Source organism: Entelurus aequoreus, linkage group LG25, assembly GCF_033978785.1.
Source record: "Entelurus aequoreus isolate RoL-2023_Sb linkage group LG25, RoL_Eaeq_v1.1, whole genome shotgun sequence".
Lineage (NCBI taxonomy): Eukaryota > Metazoa > Chordata > Actinopteri > Syngnathiformes > Syngnathidae > Entelurus > Entelurus aequoreus.
In genome coordinates, this window is record NC_084755.1 from 33,421,181 (window position 1) to 33,449,086 (window position 27,906).

The 27,906-nt window shown below is 38.2% G+C and overlaps 1 protein-coding gene across 6 annotated transcripts in view; it reads left to right on the top strand.

The window, feature by feature from the left end:
* tanc2a (tetratricopeptide repeat, ankyrin repeat and coiled-coil containing 2a) overlaps window positions 1-27,906 on the top strand; it is a 160,689-nt gene that overhangs the window by 28,310 nt on the left and 104,473 nt on the right. For 4 of the 6 annotated variants that reach the window (XM_062036878.1, XM_062036877.1, XM_062036876.1 and 1 more), the window contains exon 1: window positions 27,082-27,385. In XM_062036878.1, coding sequence (XP_061892862.1) covers window positions 27,097-27,385 — 289 coding nt within the window. In that variant the 5' untranslated portion in view covers window positions 27,082-27,096. Of the gene's footprint in view, window positions 1-7,081; window positions 7,160-12,776; window positions 12,888-27,081; window positions 27,386-27,906 lie in introns of those variants that run through there. The other 2 variants (XM_062036879.1, XM_062036880.1) reach the window with 1 other exon arrangement.

Sequence of the window (27,906 nt, forward strand, 5' to 3'; positions counted from 1 at the left end):
TGTACCTACACTCTGTCCTCCTCCTGTCTAGGCCTGCTGTGTATGTGTTTGTGTATGTGTGTGTGTGTGTGTGTGTGTGTGTGTGTGTGTGTGTGTGTGTGTGTGTGTGTGTGTGTGTGTGTGTGTGTGTGTGTGTGTGTGTGTGTGTGTGTGTGTGTGTGTGCGCGCGTGCGTGTGCGTGCGTGTGCGTGTTGGTGGGTGCGTGGGTGGGTGGGTGCGTGTGGTACACAGAACTTCAATTTCCACACTTCTATTAGCCCCGGGTCCAGTGGACCCGGACATCTTGTATGTAATAGAAATGTGTAGGGGGGGTGTGTGGTGTGTGTTCATTAAATATGTATTCTGATATATGTTCTTCACAGAAAATGAGCCAAAGTCAGTGAGTCTCAGTTTGAAAAATGTGTTAATTATATAATTTTTCTTTTAATAAAAAAATGAAAATGGGTCCCACAGACCCGAACACCACACAAGGGTTATTTATCTGAAATACACAATGGACGTTATACTTTTGTTATATTTATGTGATGTTTGTATTTTCAGTCTTACAAACCTAAATTAAGGAAAAAGTGTAAAGAAAGAAAACTAAGGAAGGAAAATAATTCAAAAGACGGAACATCAATCCTCAACAATAACTGGAGCTTCTGTTTTTTATATACTGTTAACTAGCTGCACACGCTGGAAACAAGTAGCGAGGGCAGAATAATGCATTTATTGACAGTGCAGTGTGAAAGCCGACGTGTTTAGTTTGCAATTAGGTAAACGCAGTCCTCAAATAAATATAACCTGCGAAGGCACTCTCTGACGAAACATCCACATTACGATGTCCGGCTCCTGAGCCCTTGGGCTCTTGAAAACTGCAGCCCTCATCATTATGTAGTTGAATAGCCCTGTCATAACGCCTACTGTAATGCTCAAATAAACACAGAGAACATCCCTAAACTTGGCTCGGACCAGTGTAGGGCTGGGCGATATGGATCAAAACTCATATCTCGATATAGTTTGGCCCATAAACTAACCGAAAAATGCAAATACATGTTGACCAACTAAATACTGTATCTCCACCAAGCCTAGATTTAAAATTTTGGGGACTGCTGGGGATCCCAAATAGACAAAAACAGGTACCAACAAGTAATAAAAGTAGGTTTTGCATGATAGGATCCCAACTTAAAAGGTGTTCTGAGATAATAAAAAAGAAAAAGCCTTGAACATAATAGAAGAAAAGTCAAATATAATTGCCAATCTTCTTTAAAATAAACATTTAGTTGTGCTCAATTCTTCAGCTAACAAAAACACAAAAGTACAAAATTGAAATAAAGTCCCCTGGTTTAAAAAGACATGTTTACATGCCAACTGCTGCATGATGCTGTGTGAATTAAGTATTTAATTATAGTTACTCATTACTTAACCAAAAAAGTAATTAAATGAGTCACGGAATTACTCTTTAATAAATGTAATGAATTACTAGGTAAAGTAATTAATGTGTTACTTTATAAAAAAATTCAAATATCAGTTAAGATAAGTTTGTGTATGCGTCTGTTGGTGTGCCAGTGTTTCCCACACATTCATTTATTTGTGGCGGCCCGCCACGAAAGAATTACGTCCGCCACAAATTAAAAATGTTTTTTATTATTATTATTATTATTATTATTATTATTATTTTTATTTTTTATTTTTGTCCTGTCCAGCTTCTCAGGCAAATCATATAGTTGATGTAGATGCCCATATAGGCTGTTCAGATTTACTTTACAAAAGAGAAGTGTAGAATACTTCTCTTGTTGCCTTATTTGTATTTGACCACTACTGTTTTCTGTTTATTTGTTACTGACTGTGGCAGGACACCTCTGCCTCTGTTTCACTTTATGTTGCTGGTAAATAATATGGTTGTAGTAGTAGGCTAAAGTTAAATTATTTAGTATGCACTAATTAAAGGGGCAGAGCTTTAAGAGACATTTTAGCTTTTATATTTTATAAGACATATTTTTTGTAAGAACCGCAATTAACAAATATATTTCAGTGAATAACTTATTGTTCAAATCTGTATATAAATATATACATAAAGTGTTGTAATTATATTGTAAAATGGATGGATGGATGGACGTTTAAAACAAAACTGTTATTATTAATTAGTAAGTATACATTTTTTGAGCCTTTTTAGAGAAAATCATACGATTGTAGTGAATTATGCAAATTACTCGATGATGTCATGGTGACCACGCCCATAGACACGCCCCCACCGCCACAGGTATCTTGGCAGTTTATGTGAAACACTGTGTGCCTTTCAAAAGACGGTGCCTGTTGCCTAGTGACGTGTGATGTCAGCGAGTCTCACAGTCACAGATATAGCTTGAGCAGTTTTTGTTAGCTTAGCGAGCTAGCAGCAGCAGTTTGTCGGCTCTTACGGCAGCTCTTTTGAATTTTTCACTGGTTTGTGTTACCTCTGCTTAATAAATAGATTGGATGTTCTTTCATGGCTGTATGTTCTTGTCAACAAACGGCATACTGTTTAGATGGCAAGTTTGTCACTTCAATCGTAGTTACTCGCACCATGTGCAGTTTGTGTCAAGTTTTAAGGTGGTGAAAAAATGTTGTCTTTTACTGACCAGTTCCTCAAATAAGACCCTGTTTTCTTCTGTGTTTAATGACGAATTTGAGCTCACACAAAGCTCCGCTACAGCTAAAACTCTGCTTCCCTCTGTGCATGGCGCAGGAGGGGGACACACAAACACACAGCTGTCAGCGCGCACAGTGATCACTGACACTTCCACGTCAATCACTTGTCCATTTGGTTATGGTTTAACTTCATTTCCAACATATTATACAAATCGGCGAACATTTTACTGTGGTTTGATCAAATTTGGATGGATTTATTCTAGGAGCAATACTAATTAAAGGGTAAAATCTATATTAGCACATGTGCTGTTGAAGTTTATTTTGAACATGTATACAATTTAAATATGATATATCACATATTATCATTTTTCTTTACAATACGTCTGAAAAGAAGTAGGAAGAAGCAGAGCTACTTTTCTACCTCCTAGCAATTCCAGTACTAACACATGTTCACTTCCTGTTTGTCATTAGAGAATTTATAATTAAAGTACCAATGATTGTCACACCCACACTAGGTGTGGGGAAATTTGTCCTCTGCATTTGACCCATCCCATTGTTCACCCCCTGGGTGGTGAGGGGAGCATTGGGCAGCAGCGGTGGCTGCGCCCGGGAATCATTTTTGGTGATTTAACCCCCAAATCCAACCCTTGATGCTGAGTGCCAAGCAGGGAGGTAATGGGTCCCATTTTTATAGTCTACCGATCTCAGGGCGGACCCTCTAACCACTAGGCCACTGAGTAGGTACATAATGTACATAATTTACATCTATTCTTTCTGAAAACAAGTTATTTACATAAATAGTCAGTTATGATTCACAGAATGGTGAATAATATCTTATTTTCAACAAGTTCAAGACGTTTGTCATAATTCTTCCTTATACTTTGTAAACCCTTGTAGTTTAAAACTATTCTTAAAGTGGATCATATTAGTACATTGTACTATAAAGTTGCTCTATCCAAAAATGTAAGGACAAAGAAAACAACAAAAGCATTGTGAGAGAACTTTAGGTACTAGCAGATGGATCCATAAGCAAGCAACTAAGAAGAATGAATCAGCAGATGGGTCAACAAAATATCTCAACCAACTGTTCAACTGGGAAGGAAACCCTAAAACCCGGTTGACCCATAAATATCAAGCCATTGTTTACATTGTTTACCTCAAACAACTCATAATTATCACTGAGCCCTATCTTTTGTAGTAGTAATACCCATCCATCTAGTTTCTATACCCCTTGTCTTCATTATGGTCACATGTCACATTAAGCTGGAGCCTATCCCAGCTAATTGTAGACTAGAGGCACCAGCCAATCACAAGTCACATATATACAGTACAAGCAAACTTTCACATCTATGGGAAATTTAACGTCTCCAATTAGCCTAAGATTTAAGTTTTTGTTGTAGGGCTTAGTAATAATACCCTTAAAAGTAAAAAGGAACCTTTATCATTATTAATGTTATCATCATAGTGAGCTTATATTACTCTTTTACTATTGATTCATTTCCTTTTATACACATTGTTTTCTTGTCCTTCCCCAAAATCCCTGGACATTGTTCCCTTGCCACTCTGCGGTTCACTAACTGCAGTCTCAGTGTATTACGGATTTTAAAGTGCCATTGAGTAGATTTAAGTTTTCTTGTTAAACATACGTAGGTTTTCGAGTGTATGAAGTATGAGGCATAGGAGGTGTTTATAGGTGTGTGTGACAGCTGTGCAGAGGTTATAAAAACTGTATAATTGGAGGGGTCTGAAACCTAACCCCCAGGATAATTGAGGGAACACTGTATCCTGTTTTATCCAGCTACCCTCTGTCTCTCTACGCCGTCTCACTAGCTCGAGTGAGACTGGATGCAATTGTTCAACTGATAATAAACATTTTGTCTCAAAAAGTCTTTAATCATGGTTAAAGTCTTTGTGGAACACAATGCATTCCAAACACTTTAAAATGAACGGTGACAGCAGAGGGCGCCAACTATTGTCCTCTGAAGGGTGACTAGTCCAGAACAATAAGCCTGTATAAAGCCTACTTTGCACATTGTAATTTACCATGTTGGTAAGATGTTTATCTCAGTCTTTTATAATTCTTCATTAATTACACACTCTTTAACAAATATCTCAGAGGTTAAAATCATGAATTATCACAACTTTCACTTTATCCCGCAATTTTGGGTGTAAAAGTCCTGCAAAGTCAGGGTTTTAAGGCTGCAACAATCTCCAAATTTCGAATTCGTTTTTAATTGTATTGTATGTACCATCCCAGTCTGGAAAAATAGTTGTTAAAAAAAATAATTTAGTACCCCAGAATAATAACACATTCATACCTCTGATGACTGTTTATGACTATATTGTGTCTAAAAGTTGTTTTTTTGGAATCTTATTCTTGAAGAAACAAAAATCCTCAATTATAGTTAGTTTAGTGGTAACAATGAGAGCTGTCAAATGATTGTATTTTAAAGAAAAACAAATAATCACAGTTTTAAATTAATTAATTAATCATGAAAAATGCGCAATTTCCCTATATTGTACTATAGTAGAAAGATAAATGACAGGACACATTTTTTTGGCACTTTGTGTAAATCGTAAATAAAAACAGAATACAATGATTTGCAAATCCTTTTGAACCTACACTACCGTTCAAAAGTTTGGGGTCACATTGAAATGTCCTTATTTTTGAAGGAAAAGCACTGTACTTTTCAATGAAGATAACTTTAAATTAGTCTTAACTTTAAAGAAATACACTCTATACATTGCTAATGTGGTAAATGACTATTCTAGCTGCAAATGTCTGGTTTTTGGTGCAATATCTACATAGGTGTATAGAGGCCCATTTCCAGCAACTATCACTCCAGTGTTCTAATGGTACAATGTGTTTGCTCATTGGCTCAGAAGGCTAATTGATGATTAGAAAACCCTGGTGCAATCATGTTCACACATTTGAAAACAGTTTAGCTCGTTACAGAAGCTACAAAACTGACCTTCCTTTGAGCAGATTGAGTTTCTGGAGCATCACATTTGTGGGGTCAATTAAACGCTCAAAATGGCCAGAAAAAGAGAACTTTCATCTGAAACTCGACAGTCTATTCTTGTTCTTAGAAATGAAGGCTATTCCACAAAATTGTTTGGGTGACCCCAAACTTTTGAACAGTAGTGTATATTAAATTGAATAGACTGCAAAGACAAGATACTTAACGTTCGAACTGGAAAACGTAGTTATTTTTTGCCAATGTTAGCTCTTTTGGAATTTGATGCCTGCAACATGTTTCAAAAAAGCTGGCACAAGTGGCAAAAAAGACTGAGAAAGTTGAGGAATGCTCATCAAACACTTATTTGGAACATCCCACAGGTGAACAGGCTAATTGGGAACAGGTGGGTGCCATGATTGGGTATAAAAGCAGCTTCCATGAAATGCTTAGTCATTCACAAACAAGGATGGGGCGAGGCTCACCACTGTGTAAACAAATGCGTGAGCAAATTGTCAAACAGTTTAAGAACAACATTTCTCAACGAGCTATTGCAAGGAATTAAGGGATTTCACCATCTACGGTCCGTAATCTCATCAAAAGGTTCAGAGAATCTGGAGAAATCACTGCACGTTAGCGTAATGAACATTGAATGCCCGAGACCTTCTATCCCTCAAGCGGTACTGCATCAAAAACCAACATCAGTATGTAAAGGATATCACCACATGGGCTCAGGAACACTTCAGAAAACCACTGTCAGTAACTACAGTTGGTCGCTACATCTGTAAGTGCAAGTTAAAACTCTACTGTGCAAAGCGAAAGCCATTTATCAACAACACCCATAAACGGGCCTGAGCCTCACCTGAGATGGACTGATGCAAAGTGGAAAAGTGTTCTGTGGTCTGACGAGTCCACATTTCAAATTGTTTTTGGAAACTGTGGACGTCGTGTCTTCCGGACCAAAGAGGAAAAGAACCATCTGGATTGTTATAGGAGCAAAATTCAAAAGCCAGCATCTGTGATGGTATGGGGGTGTATTAGTGCCCAATGCATGGGTAACTTACACATCTGTGAAGGCACCATTAATACTGAAAGGTACATAAAGGTTTAGGAGCAACATATGTTGCTATCCAAGCATCGTATTTTTCATGGTTCCCCTGTGTGGCTTTCAAAGAAGCGCATAAAAATATTTCTTAAAGTACTGTTAGTGTTTCTAAACTCTTACAGATTTCTGTAGATGTTCAAATTGTATTTCAACATGTTCTTCTTTATTTCTTTCATCTCTTTAAATCATTTGTGTATCAGAGGACGTCAGTATACACTATCTATATACCTTTAAGGTGTGGCATCATTATGTTCAGATCAGTCCACAGTGGAATTGTTCTTGTGTCTGAGGGCATCAAGCTAAGACTGTTTTTTTCTGCTGTTAAATTCAGGCAGCAGTCTGATTCGTATGTCAGATGTCAACATAGTCATCCATGAACATTTCTTAATAGTTGATTGTCTCTCAACAGGAAGTACATTGTGAGCAATCATGTTCCGAAGCAGCCTGAAGATGTTGCTGGGAAGCAAAAGCCGCAAGAACAACAGTGGTCAGTGTCACGGTTTGTCACTCCCAATCTTGGGAAACAATTCTGTATTCTCTGTATTCTTACATAAGTACTTGACAAAAAACCCCAAAATATTTCGAAGAGTACTCTTTCATAATTGGTGTCAGTTATTATGCCTTACAGGTGCATTCCAAAACATGGTAAAATGGTTAATTTATTTCAGTAGTTGAAGTAAAAAAGTGAAACTGTTCCATCATTTGCTCTACATCATGGGTGTCAAACTCTGGCCCGCGGGCCAAATTTGGCCCGCCGTGTAATTTCATTTGGCCCTTGAGGCAATATCAAATTAACACTAGAGCTGGCCTGCCGATTATATACAGCGGCGGTGCCGCAGTAACACCGCATTCACCGCTAATTCTCATACTTGCCAACTCTCCCGGGAGACTTTCAAATTTCAGTGCCCCTCCCAATAATCACCACGGCCGCCTTTCATTCAGTCCAACGAGTGCTGGCCCAGTCACATAATATGTGTGGCTTCTGCACACACACACAATTGAATGCAATGCATACTTCATCAACAGCCATACAGGTCACACTGAGGGTTGCCGTATAATCAACTTTAACACTGTTACAAATATACGGCACACTGTGAACCCACACCAAACAAGAATGACAAACACATTTCGGGAGAACATCCACACCGTAACACAACATAAACACAACAGAACAAATACCCAGAACCCTTTGCAGCACTAACTCTTCCGGACTGCAATATACCCCGACCCTGCCCACCTCAACCGACACACATTCACTTGTGTGTGCGTGCAGGAGCCGCACATATTATGTGACTGGGGCGGCACGTTGTTAGAATGGATGAAAAGCGGACGTGACGACAGCTCGTAGAGGACGTTAAAAGCAGTGCCTTTGAGGCACGCCCCCAAGACTGTGGTCCGGGTGGACTACGAGATATAATGACTGATGAGCCCCGACATTAATGAACTAGCATCCAAGAAAAGATGGCAGGTATCTGGCTTGGGCACATCAGATTAGAACAGTGTGTTGCAAACTGAGCAGTTTAAAGTCCTGAATGGTTCTGTTTATTCATTGTTATTTTATTTAAGTTTTAAATGTATTAGCCTGTGGTAAAAGTTAATGTTGATCATTACCTCAGAAGGTTGCAAATAGAAAAGAGGCATTCAATTTTTATTTAAATTGTATTTGATATGCCATTGATATTTTTTAATTATTATTATTATTATTTGAAACTGGATTTTGCATGTCACTATAAAGTTATATAAGCCTTGCTTGTTCAATATTCAATGCAAAACTTGTTTGGGTCCCTATTAAACTCTAGAAAGAGGTTCTGCAGCCTCCGAAGCAGAACCTCCAGGTTCTGTAGCAGCTTCTTCCCTCAGGCCGTAAGACTCTTGAAAGCATCATAATTAAATTATCCCCTCAACTCCCCCCAAAACGGATTAACTCGCTGGAATATAAAGACAATATAACATACATCCATAAACGTGGACGCATGTGAAAAAGTGCAATATATTTATCTGTACAGTAATCTATTTATTTATATATATTTATGTATTTTATATATATATATATATATATATATATATATATATATATATATTTATATATTATTTATATATTTATATTTATTTATATATGCACCTTATTGCTTTTTTATCCTGCACTACCATGAGTTTATGTAACTAAATGTCGTTCTTATCTGTGCTGTAAAGTTCAAATTTGAATGACAATAAAAAGGAAGTCTAAGTCTAAGTCCGAGTCTATTAAAAGGTTAATTTGTTCATGCTTGGCCCGCGGCCTTGTTCAGTTTTACATTTTGGCCCACTGTGTATTTGAGTTTGACACCCCTGCTCTACATAGTGAACAATTTGAACAATTTCTTAATTTCATAATAAAGACGTTTTTAATTTTGTGAAAAAAAGTTGTTCACTGCTTATGTCACGCTTAAAAGGGCTCTCTTTTTCTTAAATTAGGCTCCTGAATTTTTGCACGATATTCCAATTTTTTTAGCTGCAGGTATAAACTACAGTATAAGAAGGAAAAAACTGATGAAAAGTAAGGGTTTTCCAATCGATCGTCCACCGATCTGTATTGGCCAATTTTTCTGAAAAATCAACTATCAACTAAATAAAAAAGGCTACATTTTTTTTGTCTGAATAAAGCTCCTGAACTTTTGCACGATATTCCAATTTATTGAGATGCAGCTGAATATTAAACTATTTGTAGGGAAAAATTTATGAAAAGTAAGAATTTTCCAATCGATCAAACACCGATCGGTATCGGACAATTTTTTTTCGTAAAAACACGTTGCCAATTAATAAAACATCCTCCCTTTTTGTCTTAATTAAGCTCCTGAATTTTTGCACGATATTCCAATTTATTGAGATGCAGCTGAATATTAAACTATTTGTAGGGAAAAATGTATGAAAGCAAGAATTTTCCAATCGATCGACCACCGATCGGTATCGGACAATTTTTTTTAAAATAAAAACAAGTTGCCAATTAATTACAAATCCTACCTTTTTCGTCTTAATTAAGCTCCTGAACTTTTGCACGATATTCCAATTTATTGAGATGCAGCTGAATATTAAACTATTTGTAGGGAAAAATGTATGAAAGCAAGAATTTTCCAATCGATCAACCACCAATCGGTATCGGACAATTTTTTTTAATAAAAACAAGTTGCCAATTAATTACAAATCCTACCTTTTTCGCCTTAATTAAGCTCCTGAACTTTTGCACGATATTCTAATTTATTGAGATGCAGCTGAATATTAAACTATTTGTAGGGAAAAATGTATGAAAAGTAAGGATTTTCCAATCGATCGACCACCGATCGGTATCGGGCAATTTTTTTTCATAAAAACACATTGCCAATTAATTACAAATCCTCATTTTTTTTGTCTGAATCAAGCTCCTGAATTTTTGCACGATATTCCAATTTATTGAGATGCAGCTGAATATATAACTATTTGTAGGGAAAAATGTATGAAAAGTAAGAATTTTCCAATCGATTGACCACCTATCGGTATCGGACAATTTTTTTTCATAAAAACACGTTGCCAGTTAATTCAAAATCCTCCCTTTTTTGTCTGAATTAAGCTCCTGAACTTTTGCACGATATTCTAATTTATTGAGATGCAGCTGAATATTAAACTATTTGTAGGGAAAAATGTATGAAAGCAAGAATTTTCCAATCGATCGACCACCGATCGGTATCGGACAATTTTTTTTTATAAAAACAAGTTGCCAATTAATTACAAATCCTACCTTTTTCGTCTTAATTAAGCTCCTGAACTTTTGCACGATATTCTAATTTATTGAGATGCAGCTGAATATATAACTATTTGTAGGGAAAAATGTATGAAAAGTAAGAATTTTCCAATCGATTGACCACCGATCGGTATCGGACAATTTTTTTTCATAAAAACACGTTGCCAGTTAATTCAAAATCCTCCCTTTTTTGTCTGAATTAAGCTCCTGAACTTTTGCACAATATTCCAATTGATTGAGATGAAGCTATATGAAGGGAACAATTTATAAAAATTAAGGATGTTTCTATCGATCGACCACCAATCGGTATCGACCCAAAAATACATTGCCAATTAATTTTAAATCCAATCTACTTTATTTATATTGCAATTTTAAACAACAACATGTTTCCAAAGTGCTGCACAACAATATTAAAAACAATATATTAAAATATTATCTTTACCTCCACCAATGACCGAAACAAAAACAATATAAAATTAATATGATTAAAAATTATTTTATAGGGTAAAACCAATTAAAACAGTAAATAGAAATAGGGGGCAACATTAAATGCTCCTTTTTTGGTCTGAATTAAGCTCTTGAACTGTTGCACAATATTCCAATATATTGAGATCCAGCTGAATATTTATTTCATAAAATGTATGAAAAATAAGGATTTTCCAATCGATCGGCCAATTTACGTGAAAAAATATGTTGCCAATTAATGCCTTTTAATGCGGAGCACAAACGCAGATCACTTTTTGCTGACACTATTTATTTTCTAGTCCCCCGGCTCGAATGGCTCGCAGCTAACAATGCATGGAGCCGCTCCTCTAAGTAGTAATCACCTTCATTACGGAAAATATACTGCATTTCTTAGCATCTTAAGAATTAATATCAAGTAGCATTATCACTGGAGGCTAAATATGTTATACACCGAGAGCAAGCCAGGAACAGGCATGCTGATAGCTAAGCTAGTTTAAAACATCACCAAGCAATAAGTGCTTAGTAAACTTTGAGAAGTGTCGATGGAAGCATGTTAGAGCATCAAGTAAGCAACTATTAATCAAAAATTAACATTGAAATGAATAAGGGTCCAGAGAGGATGATAAAGGAATATTGGGGATGTGTCAGCATTGTCGCAGTACACCACACATAAGAGGAGCGCGACTCGAACCATAAAGTGGTGGTGTTGACTGTCGATACCAAGGGTAGTATCACTATGTGATGATACTAGACTGATTAGGTCGATGTATTTGTTTATGTTTACAAAGTCAGGGAATACTTCACTGGACACCGGAGAACTTTACAGGAAAAAACTAAGGATTTAAATAAGTAGAATACAGTCTTTTTTGCTTTTGTTTAATTGTTGTGTAATATTGACTTTGTTTTGCTCAAACAATTGTATGCAAATAATGACGAACTAATTTAAACATTGTATTGATATTGTTAAACTGTCCATAGCACTCACCATAACTGTTTTTGAAAATTTACAGTTAATACATGTTCTCACTCATGGACCATCGGAATCGTCAGCGTGAAACCCTGATTGGAACATCACTAATAATGTTGATATCTGACTTGGATGAAATAATGAATTATTAAATTATGAAGATAAAAAAATGAAGTCGCTTTATTTAGTGCTTTATGAAAGGGATAGTTATACTGTATTTAATGAATATTTATTCAAAAGTATTGTAGAATCATTTTTAATTTTATGTTAAAGGTAAATTATAATTATGGTATATATTCTATTATTTGTTATACTATACAAAAATAGAGCATAACTACCGCATTTTTCAGACTATAAGTCGCTCCGGAGTATAGGTCGCACCGGCCGAAAATGCATAATAAAGAAGGAAAAAAACATATAAGTCGCATTTTTTGGGGAAATGTATTTGATAAAACCCAACACCAAGAATAGACATTTGAAAGGCAATTTAAAATAAATAAAGAATAGTGAACAACAGGCTGAATAAGTGTACGTTATATGAGGCATAAATAACCAACTGAGAACGTGCCTGGTATGTTAACGTAACATATTATGGTAAGAGTCATTCAAATAACTATAACATATAGAACATGCTATACGTTTACCAAATAATCTGTCACTCCTAATCGCTAAATCCCATGAAATCTTATACGTCTAGTCTCTTACGTGAATGAGCTAAATGTTATTTGATATTTTTCGGTAATGTAATTTCACACATAAGTCGCTCCTGAGTATAAGTCGCAACCCCGGCCAAACTATGAAAAAAACTGCGACTTATAGTCCGAAAAATACGGTAATCATAACAATCTAATTATTATAATTATGTTATACAGCTTTAAGAGTTTTCTAATCCACTCGAATGTTCCTTTTTCCTGACAGGTGGCAGCAGCATTGAGTCTGCGAGCTCCGAGATAAGACTGCTGGAGGGATTCACTCGTTCTCTTCCCTCCTCTCCTCTCCTTAACATTCGTCCGGCCAAAAGAACATCCGGTAGGTGTTGTCTTTCTTTCTTAAAAGTGCTACTCAGACTAACACATCCGGTCTTCGTGCGAGGGTCGGGCCACCCATTGGTCAATCCAACTTTGTTTCCATTGCCCGTCAGGGAGATGGGTGGGAGGGTTGGTGCATACTGCAGATGATTTAGGGTGAGAGGCGGGTACACCCTTTGAAAGATCACCAGTCAATCACATTGACATGCATTCACACTCATATTGATGCCTTCAATTTAGTGGTTTTCAAGTCATCTAACTTTTTTTTGGCGACTGTCTGAGGAAGCCACAGTGCCTAAAGCAGTGGTTCTTAACCTGGGTTCGATCGAACCCTAGGGGTTCGGTGAGTCGGGCTCAGGGGTTCGGCGGGGGTCAAGACACACCCGACTCATCGTGTAAATAAAAATTTCTCCCTATCGGCGTACTACGGATACGGCAACAGCAGAAGTCAGACTGATTTGCAGGTGTGTAATTTGTTGTGAGTTTATGCACTGTGTTGGTTTTGTTCTTTGAACAAGGTGATGTTCATGCACGCTTCATTTTGTGCACCAGTAAAAAAACATGGTAACACTTTAGTATGGGGAACATATTCACCATTAATTAGTTGCTTATTAACATGCAAATTAGTAACATATTAGCTCTTAACTAGTCATTATTAAGTACTTATTAATGCCTTATTCGGCATGGCCTTTCTATAACCCTAACCCTCTAACCCTGGCCCTAACCCTCTAACCCTAACCAAATAACTCTAAATTAAGTCTTTGTTACTTAGAATATGTTCCCCATACTAAAGTGTTACCAAAAACTAGGGATGTCCGATAATGGCTTTTTGCCGATATCCGATATTCCGATATTGTCCAACTCTTTAATTACCGATACCGATATCAACCGATATATGCAGTCGTGGAATTAACACATTATTATGCCTAATTTGGACAACCAGGTATGGTGAAGATAAGGTACTTTTTAAAAAAATTGGTAAAATAAGATAAATAAATTAAAAACATTTTCTTGAATAAAAAAGAAAGTACAACAATATAAAAACAGTTACATAGAAACTAGTAATGAATGAAAATGAGTAAAATTAACTGTTAAAGGTTAGTACTATTAGTGGACCAGCAGCACGCACAATCATGTGTGCTTACGGACTGTATCCCTTGCAGACTGTATTGATATATATTGATATATAATTTAGGAACCAGAATATTAATAACAGAAAGAAACAACCCTTTTGTGTGAATGAGTGTAAAGGGGGGAGGGAGGTTTTTTGGGTTGGTGCACTAATTGTAAGTGTATCTTGTGTTTTTTATGTTGATTTAATAAAAAAAAAAAACGATACCGATAATAAAAAAAACGATACCGATAATTTCCGATATTACATTTTAACGCATATATCGTCCGATAATATCGGCAGGCCGATATTATCGGACATCTCTACCAAAAACATATAACTTTGTCTTGAATTTGAAAAAAACCCTTTGTGAATGCGCATATGAAACTGGTGGGGTTTGGTACCTCCGACAAGGTTAAGAACCACTGGCCTAAAGACTGGGTATTACATTATGCTACGGTTTGGTTATTTTGGTTCTTCCAACACTAAATACAAGAAAAAAGAAATACAAATCAATATCCCCTGAATATGGCTGCATTAACACTGCACCGATACTGTGTTGGTGTTTGATGATGGCTCCATCTCCTGGATTAAAACAGTCACGACAGTTCAGTTCAGTTCATCTATCCATCCATTTTCTACCGCTTATTCCGTTTATTTGGAACATGCATACGATACAATGTAATGCATCACACAATTCCAGTTGTTTCATTACAGCACGTCCGAAAAGGAGTAGGAAGAAGCAGAGCTTATTTAATCCTACCCCTTTTCATACCATAGCAATTTTATCCAATTTAAAATTAAAGTACCGTATTTTTCGGACTATAAGTCACAGTTTTTTTCATAGTTTGGCCGGGGGTGCGACTTATACTCAGGAGCGACTTATGTGTGAAATTATTAACACATTAGCGTAAAATATCAAATAATATTATTTAGCTCATTCACGTAAGAGACTAGACGTATAAGATTTCATGGGATTTAGCGATTAGGAGTGACAGATTGTTTGGTAAACGTATAGCATGTTCTATATGTTATAGTTATTTGAATGACTCTTACCATAATATGTTACGTTAACATACCAGGCACGTTCTCAGTTGGTTATTTATGCCTCATATAACGTACACTTATTCAGTCTGTTGTTCACTATTCTTTATTTATTTTAAATTGCCTTTCAAATGTCTATTCTTGGTGTTGGCTTTTATCAAATACATTTCCCCAAAAAATGCGACTTATACTCCAGTGCGACTTATATATGTTTTTTTCCTTCTTTATTATGCATTTTCGGCCGGTGCGACTTATACTCCGGAGCGACTTATACTCCGAAAAATACGGTGCCAATGATTGTCACACACACTCTAGGTGTAGTGAGATTATCCTCTGCATTTGACCCATCACCCTTACCCCCTGGGAGGTGAGGGGAGCAGTGAGCAGCAGCGGTGGCTGTGCCCGGGAATCATTTTTGGTGATTTAACCCCCAATTCCAACCCTTGATGCTGAGTGCCAAGCAGGGAGGTAATGGGTTCCATTTTTATAGTCTTTGGTATGACTCGGCCGGGGTTTGAATTAGGTCTTGCAACAACTAATCGATTAAATCGATTAAAATCGATTATAAAAATAGTTGGCGATTAATTCAGTCATGGATTTGTTGGATATATGCTATGCGCATGAGCAGAGGCTACTTTTTGAAAATTTTTAATTTACTTTTTTTTAAATTTTTTATAAACCTAATTTATAAACTGCAACATTTACAAAAAGCCGAGAAACAATAATCAAAATAAGTATGGTGCCAGTATGCTGTTTTTTTCAATAAAATAATGGAAAGGATAGAAATGTAGTTTGTCTCTTTTATCCGATTATTAATCGAAGTAATAATCGACAGATTAATCGATTATCAAATTAGTTGTTAATTGCAGCCCTAGTTTGAACGCTCGACCTTCCAGTCTCAGGGCGGACACTCTAACCACAAGGCCACTGACCAGCAATTTTATCAAATTTCCTTGTTCTCTGTAACAGAACAGTGAACAATAAATAGTAATTAAATAATATACCATGGTAAGCAAAGAAATATTAAATACATAAATAATCTTTGCCTCAATAAAAAAATAAAAATGAAAAGGGAAAAAAAAGGGTTCAAGATGTTCATCATAATTCTTGTTCTGTGTACTTTGTGAACAATTGTAGTTTGAACAGTCTCTTAAACTGAATCATATTGGTGCTTTGTTTGATTTCTTTGGTTAATCCATTCCATAATTTAATTCCACATACTGATATACTAAAGGTTTTAAGTGTTGTACGAGCATATAAATGTTTTAAATTAGATTTTCCTCCAAGGTTATATTTATCCTCTCTTGTTGAGAAGAATTGTTGTACATTCTTGGGTAGCAGGTTATAGTTTGCTTTATACATCATTTTAGCTGTTTGCAAATGCACCAAATCGTTGAATTTCAATAATTGTGATTTAATAAATAAAGTGTTTGTATGTTCTCTATATCTAACGTTATGTAATATTGTAATTGATATTTTTTGTAACACATTTAGTGAATGAAGCGCACTTGTAGTTGTTTCCCCATATTTCTACACAATAACTCAGATGTGGTAACACTAGTGAGCAGTAAAGAATATGAAGGGATTTTTGGTCCAGAACATATTTTGCTTTATTCATAATTGACGTGTTTCCTGCTACTTTATGTTGAATATTTTTTACATGAGATTTCTAATTCATTTTATCATCTATTATTCCACCCAAAAATGTGTTTTCTTTTACCATTTCAATGTCTACTCCATCTATTTGTATTTGTGTTTGACTTTCTCTTCTCCTGTTACCAAATAGCATTATTTTAGTCTTACTGAGATTCAAAGATAGTCTGTTTTTGTCAAACCTTCTTTTTAATTTGTTCATTGCTTCTGTTATTATTTGTATTATCTTCTGTGTGTTCTCTACTGAACAAAATACCGTTGTATCATCTGCAAATAATACTAACTTTAAGTCCTTTGTAACTTTACAAATGTCATTTATATAGAGATTGAACAATTTTGGTCCGAGTATTGATCCCTGAGGTACGCCACAAGATATTTTTAGCTCTGTGGAAGTAATACTTTGCAGTGGGTCCAGGAGGGGGGCGGTGATGTCCTTGAGGTGGGGCAGGGCCTACTTATAATAGTTTTTTTAAAACAAATAACTGTGCAGAAAAGAAAATGCAATGTGCAACTGTTCAAATAATGGGGCTGTTTGCTACATTTACACAGATGCCTAGAAGGCGCCAACTTTCCAATGTATTTTACACAGTGTATCCCGCCTTCTTACGGCTTCTTGTACGTAATGACGTAACTATGTACGTACGTAACACATGCACACGCATTAGCTTTCGGTGTTGTTAGCTAATAATAGCAAATTTGATAGCTTGCATTAGCTGTCATTGAATGTATCAACTATCATTACAACATTGTTTGTTGCTTTTCTTGGACTGCTTTGGTATGTGCGCATGTGTTGACAAGACCCCAATCATTTTATTCAGGCCGGGAAAAAATGTTTTATTACATAAATTTTATAATCGTGAAAAATACAGATAATTGTCAAACAAATGTGTTCCTTTTAAACCACTAAAGCTAACATTAGACTCAGACAATTAGACTTAGATAAACTTTAATGATCCACAAGGGAAATTGTTCCACACAGTAGCTCAGTTACAAATGATGGAAAAGATGGAAAGGACAATGCAGGTATAAAATAGACTAAAAGCAATATAAAATATAACATATATATGTAATATTTACATAATATATGTACAGTATAGGATATATACTGATATATTATATTATATGTTTATATCCGTCAGTCTACCCCAGGGCAGCTGTGGCTACGAAAGTAGCTTACCACCACCAGGTGTGAATGAATGATGGGTTTTTAACATGTAAAGCGACTTTGGGTACTTAGAAAAGCGCTATATAAATCCCAGGTATTATTATTATTATTATTATATCATATATACAATATATAACAACTACCATGTACAATATTACAGTATATGTAAGAGCTGCAGCATAAAATAGAGAGTAAATCCAGCAGAAAATAGACATTATAAACAAAGAGAAGTAGCTAACAGATATCATCTATTGCTGTATGGCGAGTGATTACACAGCTGGATGGAGTGCGGAATGAAGGAGTTCTTGAATGGAACATTGTGGGAACAAAGCTGAAGAAGCCTGTTGGTGTATGAACTCCGCTGTCCCTCAATTGTCTGGTGGAGTGGGTGGGCAGGATTGTCCATGATGGCCAGCAGTTTGTCCAGTGTCCTCCTGTCCCTCACTGACACAAACGCCTCCAACTGCGTGCCAATAGTTTGGCCGGCTTTCCGGATCAGTTTGTCAATCCGGTTTAAGTCCCTTTTGCTGGTGCTGCTGCCCCAACAAACCACTGCAAAGTACAGGGCACTGGCCACAACAGACTGATAAAAGATCTCCAACAGCTTGCTGCACACATTGAAGGCCTACTGAAAGCCACTACTACCGACCACGCAGTCTGATAGTTTATATATCAATGATGAAATCTTAACATTGTAACACATGCCAATACGGCCGGGTTAACTTATAAAGTGCAATTTTAAATTTCCCGCTAAACTTCCGGTTGAAAACGTCTATGTATGATGACGTATGCGAGTGACGTCAATAGTTAAACGGAAGTATTCGGACACATTGTATCCAATACAAAAAATCTCAGTTTTCATCTCAAGTATTGATCAAGTATTGTCGTGGAGATAAAAGTCACTGTGAATGTCCATTTCGCGTTCCCGACTCTCATTTTCAAGAGGATATAGTATCCGAGGTGGTTTAAAATACAAATCCGTGATCCACAATAGAAAAAGGAGAAAGTGTGGAATCCAATGAGCCAGCTTGAACCTAAGTTACGGTCAGAGCGAAAAAAGATGCGTCCTGCACTGCACTCTAATCCTTCACTCTCACTTTCCTCATCCACAAATCTTTCATCCTGGCTCAAATTAATGGGGTAATCGTCGCTTTCTCGGTCCGAATCGCTCTCGCTGCTGGTGTAAACAATGGGGAAATGTGAGGAGCTCTTCAACCTGTGACGTCACACTACTTCCGGTACAGGCAAGGCTTTTTTTATCAGCGACTAAAAGTTGCGAACTTTATCGTCGATGTTCTCTACTAAATCCTTTCAGCAAAAATATGGCAATATCGCGAAATGATCAAATATGACACACAGAATGGATCTGCTATCCCCGTTTAAATTTAAAAAATTCATTTCAGTAGGCTTTAAAGGACCTAAGCTTCCTCAGGAAAAAGAGTCTGCTCATGCAACATAAGCTTGCCGGTAGTGTTCTTGTATGTTTTGCATTACTGAGAGGAAGTTGCAAACAGCACCTTTGATTTATTAGATGGTTAATAGGAAAGAACATTTACCTTATTTGGTGCGATAAAATCAAAATGATTCCACACTTTGCACAGGTAGTTGACGAAAATATGGATGTCAAACGCGAAGTGCTTCCTGATGAACAAAGTTTGCCGCTGTATCAGCCGCTGCATCGATTACATGGTATTTTCCTAAAGTGACACACACGTCAAGGTATCGAGGGACGCAGCATCCCTCTTTGTGTTTCGTAATGCATTGATGCTTCCGTATCGTTTGACCATCACTAGCATTTAACCTCTTAGCTTCCTCCATTGCTGGCCAACGGCGACAATCTAAGAATGACAGGGAGTTTTGTTATTGCTGATACTAATCGGTTTGTTAAAACAGTCACTTTTATTACAAATGTTATCTGAAATTGGCTGAAAATTAAAATGTTTAACTACGGTGAGGAGCAAGCTTGTGTCATCAACGAAGCAGCGTAATCCAGGCTGTAATAGAGGGTCAAAAATAGGCATTTTGTGTGTGTCAATTACTGGTGATGTTTTCACTATTATAGAATATGTATACTATATTGCCAAAAGTATTTGGCCACCCATCCAAATGATCAGAATCAGGTTTATAAAATCAGGCACTTAGGCATGGAGACTGTTTCTACAAACATTTGTGAAAGAATGGGCCGCTCTCAGTGATTTCCAGCGTGGAACTGTCATAGGATGCCACCTGTGCAACAAATCCAGTCGTGAAATTTCCTCGCTCCTAAATATTCCAAAGTCAACTGTCGGCTTTATTATAAGAAAGTGGAAGAGTTTGGGAACAACAGCAACTCAGCCACGAAGTGGTAGGCCACGTAAACTGAGAGGGGTCCGTTGCTACAGAGCTCCAAACTTCATGTGACCTTCCAATTAGCCCACGTACAGTACGCAGATAGCTTCATGGAATGGGTTTCCATGGCAGCTGCATCAAAGCCATACATCACCAAGTCCAATGCAGTAGTGTAAAGCACGTCGGCACTGGACTCTAGAACAGTGGAGACGCGTTCTGTGGAGTGATGAATCCCGCTTTTCCATCTGGCAATCTGATGGACGAGTCTGGGTTTGGAGGTTACCAGGAGAACGCTACATTTCGGACTGCATTGTGCCGAGTGTGAAATTTGGTGGAGGAGGAATTATGGTGTGGGGTTGTTTTTCAGGAGTTGGGCTTGGCCCCTTAGTTCCAGTGAAAGGAACTTTGAATGCTCCAGGATACCAAAACATTTTCGACAATTCCATGCTCCCAACCTTGTGGGAACAGTTTGGAGCGGGCCTGTTCCTCTTCCAACACGACTGTGCACAAAGCAAGGTCCATAAACACATGGATGACAGAGTCTGGTGTGGATGAACAGAGTCCTGACCTGAACCCGAATTAAAACGGAGACTGAGAGCCAGGCCTTCTCGACCAACATCAGTGTGTGACCCCACCAATGCTCTTTTGGAAGAATGGTCGAAAATTCCTATAAACACACTCAGCAACCTTGTGGACAGTCTTACCAGAAGAGTTGAAGCTGTAATAGGTGCAAAAGGTGGACCGACATCATATTGAACCCTATGGGTTAGGAATGGGATAGCAGCGCGTGCACGTGGTGGTTGTCGGGGCTGACGAACTTGTCTGCTTCCTATTTGTTTATTGTCGTGTTGGTTGGCTTGTCGGGTGTGGGCCTGGGATGCCCTTGCGCCGCCCTCCGCGCCCGGTGTCATGGCGTCGTCTGGGGCGGGCTTTTCGGGAGTTGTCCCTGGGTGACGGGGGTGCGCGGCCGGACCTGTGGGGCTTGGGGGAGGAGATCGGCTGGTTCTCAGTGGGCAGTGGGTGCTGGGAATTGATCGCTGTCCCGCCGGCCTGTGTATGGATTTGTTGTTGTATATATATGAGTGTGTGTGTGTGCATGTGGATGGATGGATGTAGGTATGTAAATGTGTGTATGTATGTGGATGTACTGTATGTACTGTATATGTGTGTGCATGTATGGGTATAGGTATGTGTGTGTTTATAGATGTGTATATGTATGTGTATATGTATATATGCATATGTGTGTATGTATATGTATGTGTATATGTGTGTATATCAGAATCAGAAATACTTTATTAATCCTGAGGGGAAATTAAAATTTTCAGCACAATCCCATTCAAGATCAGACAAACATTACAGGGAGACAGAACAGGATCGCTGACGGGTGTGCCAACTTCCGGCGCCCCTTACAAAAAATGTGAGATACAGGTAAACAATGGGGGGGTGAGAAGAAAAAAAAATCGGTCTAAACCTGGGCCCCTGGAGAGGGGGTCCAGGCTGAGGCCAAGGGAAAAAACAACTCATAGCCATAGCACATATCAAACATCCCAGAACACAAAGGACATTAAAGACATTAACAGAGCAGAGCTGATGCAACAAGCCACTTCTACCTACAGCTATGAATAAAAAGTAAAAGGAACATATACATTGTGGTGGCCTCTGCAGTGTTCCACGCCATCATCTGCTGGCCAGAAACAGGAGCAGACCCAACAAAGCAACCACTCTCGGCCGCCCTCTAACTCGGCCAGTGTCCAGTCCGCATGGATGAGCGAGGATGCGTCTAAGGAGACCAAGGTGTTCGATACCTGCTCATTCAGCCAAGACACTGTGAAGCATGTCCGTCCCGACGCTCAGTGCTAGCTCCGCAGCCCCGTCTCTTCATCTGCATCTCCTCCAGTCTCTCCAAACGGACTCGTGGGGGCCCGGTTGCTGGTGGGGCCGGGGCGGTCTTCCCGTCCGATTGTGGGGAGTCTTTGGGCCCCCCGGGCGGGGCGTCCCGCCTTTCTGCCCGTCTGGGGTGTGGTCTCTCGCTGGCTTGAGGGCTGGCTGTCCCCTGCTTCTCTCGTGCCTTGTCCTCTGCCGGGCGTGTCTGTGCGGCCTGCTGCTGGCTCTTCGGGGCGGCACGGTGAGCCGGGCTCTGGGGTTCCTGTCGCTGGCCGGCCTGGCTGTGTGGGGCCGGTGGTCCCTGGTTCCCTGGGCGCCACACCTGCTGTTTGTGGGTTGGGCTCTCTGAGGGGCTCGGGCCGTACTCTGGCTCCCACACACACTGGGAGTCAAATATATTGTACATACAAATACACATATACTCACATACACACCGTTATTCATACATACATACATACATACATACATACATACATACATAGGTACTTACGCTCCCACATACATACACAAATACAGTACATACCTACATACTCAAAGTTCGTACATCCACACGCACATTCACTGTACAAACATACATATACACATACATGTACATATACATTCACTGTACAAACATACATGTACACATACATTCACTGTACAAACATACATATACACATACTGTACATATACATTCCCTGTACAAACATACATATACACATACTGTATATATACATTCACTGTACAAACATACATATACACATACATGTACATATACATTCACTGTACAAACATACATATACACATACATGTACATATACATTCACTGTACAAACATACATGTACACATACATTCACTGTACAAACATACATATACACATACTGTACATATACATTCCCTGTACAAACATACATATACACATACTGTATATATACATTCACTGTACAAACATACATATACACATACTGTACATATACATTCCCTGTACAAACATACATATACACATACTGTATATATACATTCACTGTACAAACATACATATACACATACTGTACATATACAAGTACATATACATACATACACTCATGCACATAATCGCGTTTCATCAAACATATATTAACGTTGTTGCCCTAGGGTAAACTGGATAACACATGGCACACTGACAAAGCTTAACCTATTGTTACTATAACAATCTACAAGGTTAATATAGGTTGCTTCTCTTTCTTTCCTCTCCATTTGTCTGCATTATTTTGTATCTGTAGTTATCGTTACGTTTATGTATTGTTGCATTTGAACAACTCTATTGTTGATATTAGAGGTAAATTATTGATATTGTTCATTATCAATAGCGCTATTTCTATTGGTATTTGTATTGCTTCGTTTGTAGTGTAATAATGATCATTGTCATTTCTGTATTATTATTTATTTCGCTAACTGCTTCTTTGCTATCACTTTTACCATCATATTTGTACATATCCTGATGTTGCTCTATTGTTGTTGTTGTTATTGTTGTGTTTGCTGTTGTTGTTTTTGTCTCTCTGTATTATCCCCCTCTTGTCCCCACAATTTCCCCCTCTGTCTTCCTTTTTTTCTCTTTCTATCCCTTCCTTCTCTGGCCTGGCTGCACCAAATGATAATAAAAATACATTTAATAAAGTCAAATACAAATAAGGCAACAAGAGAAGTATCCTACACTTCTCTTTTGTAAAGTAAATCTGAACAGCCGATATGGGCATCTACATCAACTATATGATTTGCCTGACAAGCTGGACAGGACAAAAAAAATTTAAAAATTAAAAAGGAATGGGATGGCACTTTAAGTTCATATGTGAGTCAAGGCAGGTGGCCAAATACTTTTGGCAATATAGTGTATATCGTTAGGATTTTATCAATCTCGATACCAATACAGTGTTTCCCATAAACTGCCAAGATACCTGTGGTGGTGGGGGCGTGGTTATGGGCGTGGTCACCATGACATCATCGAGTAATTTGCATAATGTACTACAATGATATGATTTTCTCTAAAAAGGCAAAAAAAATGTATACTTTCTAATTAATAATAACAGTTTTGTTTTAAACGTCCATCCATCCATCCATCCATTTTACAATATAATTACAACACTTTATGTATATACAGATTTGAACAATAAGTTATTCACTGAAATATATTTATTAATTGTGGTTCTTACAAAAAATATATCTTATGAAATATAAAAGCTAAAATGTCTCTTAAAGCTCTGCCCCTTTAATTAGTGCATACTAAATATTTTAACTTTAGCCTACTACTACAACCATATTATTTACCAGCAACATAAAGTGAAACAGATGCAGAGGTGTCCTGCCACAGTCAGTAACAAATAAACAGAAAACAGTAGTGGTCAAATACAAATAAGGCAACAAGAGAAGTATCCTACACTTCTCTTTTGTAAAGTAAATCTGAACATGGGCATCTACATCAACTATATGATATGCCTGAGAAGCTGGACAGGACAAAAAAAAATGTAAAAAAATGTTTAAAAAAAAATATATATATATATTTTTTTTTTTTTAAATTTGTGGCGGACGTAATTCTTTCGTGGCGAGCCGCCACAAATAAATGAATGTGTGACACACTGCCAATATCAATATTCCTTATTGTTACCAGTATTCGTTACTCTTATCCATACAATTGGTGTAAATAAAGATGTGAAAAAATGCATTTTATATTACCATTTTTATTAGCACAGGCGGTTGTTCAGCACCAACATCATGTAACATTTCACAGCAGGGAAGTCCTTTATCAACACCTGTTTTCTAAGCCACTATGTTTGCATTGCAAGGTGCTATGTCATCACTTTGTCATCACCACACAGATCCATCCCCGTGTTTCTATTCATTACAAATACTCAGCTGGAAATAATCAGTTATGTCTGGCATTCATGTGCAGAGCATTGACCTTTTACATTACCTGTATATATCATACCAGTTGTGTTAGTAGTTTTGTTGCTGATGTTGTTTTGGCATACTTGCCAACCCTCCCGTTTTTAGCGGGAAAATCACGGTATTCAGCGCCTCTCCCGACAACCTCCCGGCAGAGATTTTCTCCCGACAAACTCCCGGTATTCAGCCGGAGCTGGAGGCCACGCCCCCTCCATCTCAATGCGGACCTGAGACTGAGTGGGGACAGCCTGTTCTCACGTCCGCTTTCCCACAATATAAACAGCTTGCCTGCCCAATGTCATAACATCTAGGGCTTTTAGAGAGTAGAGTGCACAACTGCGCACACAACAAGGAGACGAAGCAGAAGAACGAGGAAATTACAGACATGGCGACGCCGTCGACGAGCAAGATGAAGAAAAACGCTTGCAAGTTCCAAAACGAATGGAAACAAGAATTTCAGTTCATCCAGGACAGTTCGAAGGGGAAGGTGTATGTTGCCTGTAAATATGTAGAACAGACTTCTCCATTGAACACGGTGGCCGAAATAATATACTCATCATGAACGGAGAAGTTAAACAGGACAATACTGCCATCTAATGGATAGCCACCGGAACACTGAAATTCAAGTATTTTTGTTTTGTTTTTTCTATGTAAATAAAATATATATATATAGCTAGAATTCACTGAAAGTCAAGTATTTCATATATATATATGAAATATATATGAAATACTCGAGTTGGTGAATTCTAGCTGTAAATAACCACGCCCCCAACCACGCCCCCCACCCCCAACCAAGGTTGGCAAGTATGTGTTTTGGTGTGGTTACGGCTGACAGTAATCAGTTTTACTCAATGAAATGATTGTTAATGCTAAATCCTCCCATGCCCAAGAATGTATTCCGCAAGCTTGTGAAAGACTGTACAAAAAAATCGTATTTGCCAAAATAAACACAGAAGAGACTTAAAAAAATATTGATCCCAGCATGCAGACCCTAATTGATGCCATCAATATTTGGATTGATCCGCCCACCCCTAGTTATTAGGAGATACGACCGTAAAGGATCTTGGAGATACAATGCGGGTTCTCTGACCTACATTTTGGGTGGGTGGCATTGTCATTATCAGAAAAATTGTAGTTAAATCTGTTTTTAAACCTCGAAACTTGCAAACTCTTCAACAGCTTTTTACTTCCCAATTGTTAAATTGATGTTTTGTTCCCATATAACCTTAACCTCCACAATACATACACAACATGTAGGTCAAGTTGTTTTGGGGTGCAAAAAGCATAGAGAAGCTTAGAAATATATTTTTGTTTTTCTGTTCTCATATTTCCATGTGGGAATTATATTCAGATTTATGTAGCCTGGTGCCCACAAAGTTCACTTGCAATCCGTCCTTCTTTCTCCTACGTGCGAGCGTGTAAGTGTGTGTGTTTTGGTTGGAGGAGGGGAGTTTTGATTCCCGCTGAAGTCAGACGAGAGAGATCGTCTTTCAGACCAGATATGGAGGCTCTGCCGTTGAGAGCAAGAAGTCTGACAAGACTTGCAGACGTTACTTGTTTTACTTGCAGAAGGAAATCTTCATCCAGACTTCAGCTTTATGAGAGTTTTTTTTAGGAAGTTTAAGGCTGCTCTGCCTGTGAATGAAAATGGTGCACTTTTTGACTAAAAGGAGCAGTGGACACCACCCTGGTTCTATGTGAGTTGCGGTCAACTTTAACAGCTCTGTTCATGAGTGTGTGGACATTCCATTTGCTGACCATCCACTTAGTTTTCCTGCCGGCTCACTTTTGTTCTGCTTTTGTGGAGTCAAAACTTGGAGAATCTCAAGTGATTTTCTATTCCTGGAAAAACTCGTCCCTCTTATCTTCTGTCTCTCCTTTCTCCTTTGTGCTTTCTGGAGAAGGAGGAGCTCAGGAAGTTAGTGGTGGTCATCAGGCTTTTTGGTCACCAAGTAATTTGAATGAAGGTATTAAAATTCAAAGATGAAATGCAACAAACTGCAACACTCTGAAATACATTTTCCTTCATTCATCAAAGCATTTTAGTGAGCAGCCCTTTGATGTTTTGACGCCGCCCTCCACATGGAAACACTCTGAACCAATTACAACCTGGCTCGTAGCTAGACATGGACTGCACAGCGGCTATTTTGAAAGCATGTGCCCGTCTAAGGACCCTGTGGTGTCAGAATGAACGGACCTCGATGCATCACCCCTGGAGGTTTTTGGAGAACTGCCGCTGTGGTCGAGATGTTCGGGCGGTTGACCCCTTCAGCCATTCCGCCACCCTACGGGGATTGCTGTTTTATGTGTGCTGCTGCCGGAGCCATGAGGAAAACTCAGACCTGTGTCGAGACTGGGTCGATCTTCCCGTTGAGGAAACAAGTAGGGACAGGAGAGGGAGAAGATGTGAAGAAGGTGAGAGTCCCGAGTATTCCTAATATAGCATTCTTTAACAGGCACATCCATCTGTAAGACAATTTGTTGTATTATAAAAAAGTATTACAATACATATACCAGATATACTGTGTCCAGTATTCGGGGTGTAACGGTTCATGTATTCGCAATCACATTTTTCGGTACAAAGGCCCACCGATTTTCCACACTGCCCACATAGAGTGAGGCACATGAAGCCACACGTCTACTGGGTAAAAACTTGGCTAGCACGAGCATGGCTAGCGATACTGCTAAGGAACTTGAAAACCCTCGTCAATTGTTTACATTTTCTGTTTGGGGACACTTTTCTGTGAAATACGTAAACGGGCAAAAACTAGTGGATAAGACAAAAGCAGTATTCCGCCGTTGGTCAGCAAAGATCAGGTACCGTATTTTTCGGAGTATAAGTCGCTCCGGAGTATAAGTTGCACCGGCCAAAAATGCATAATAAAGAAGGAAAAAACCATATATAAGTCGCACTGGAGTATAAGTCGCATTTTTGG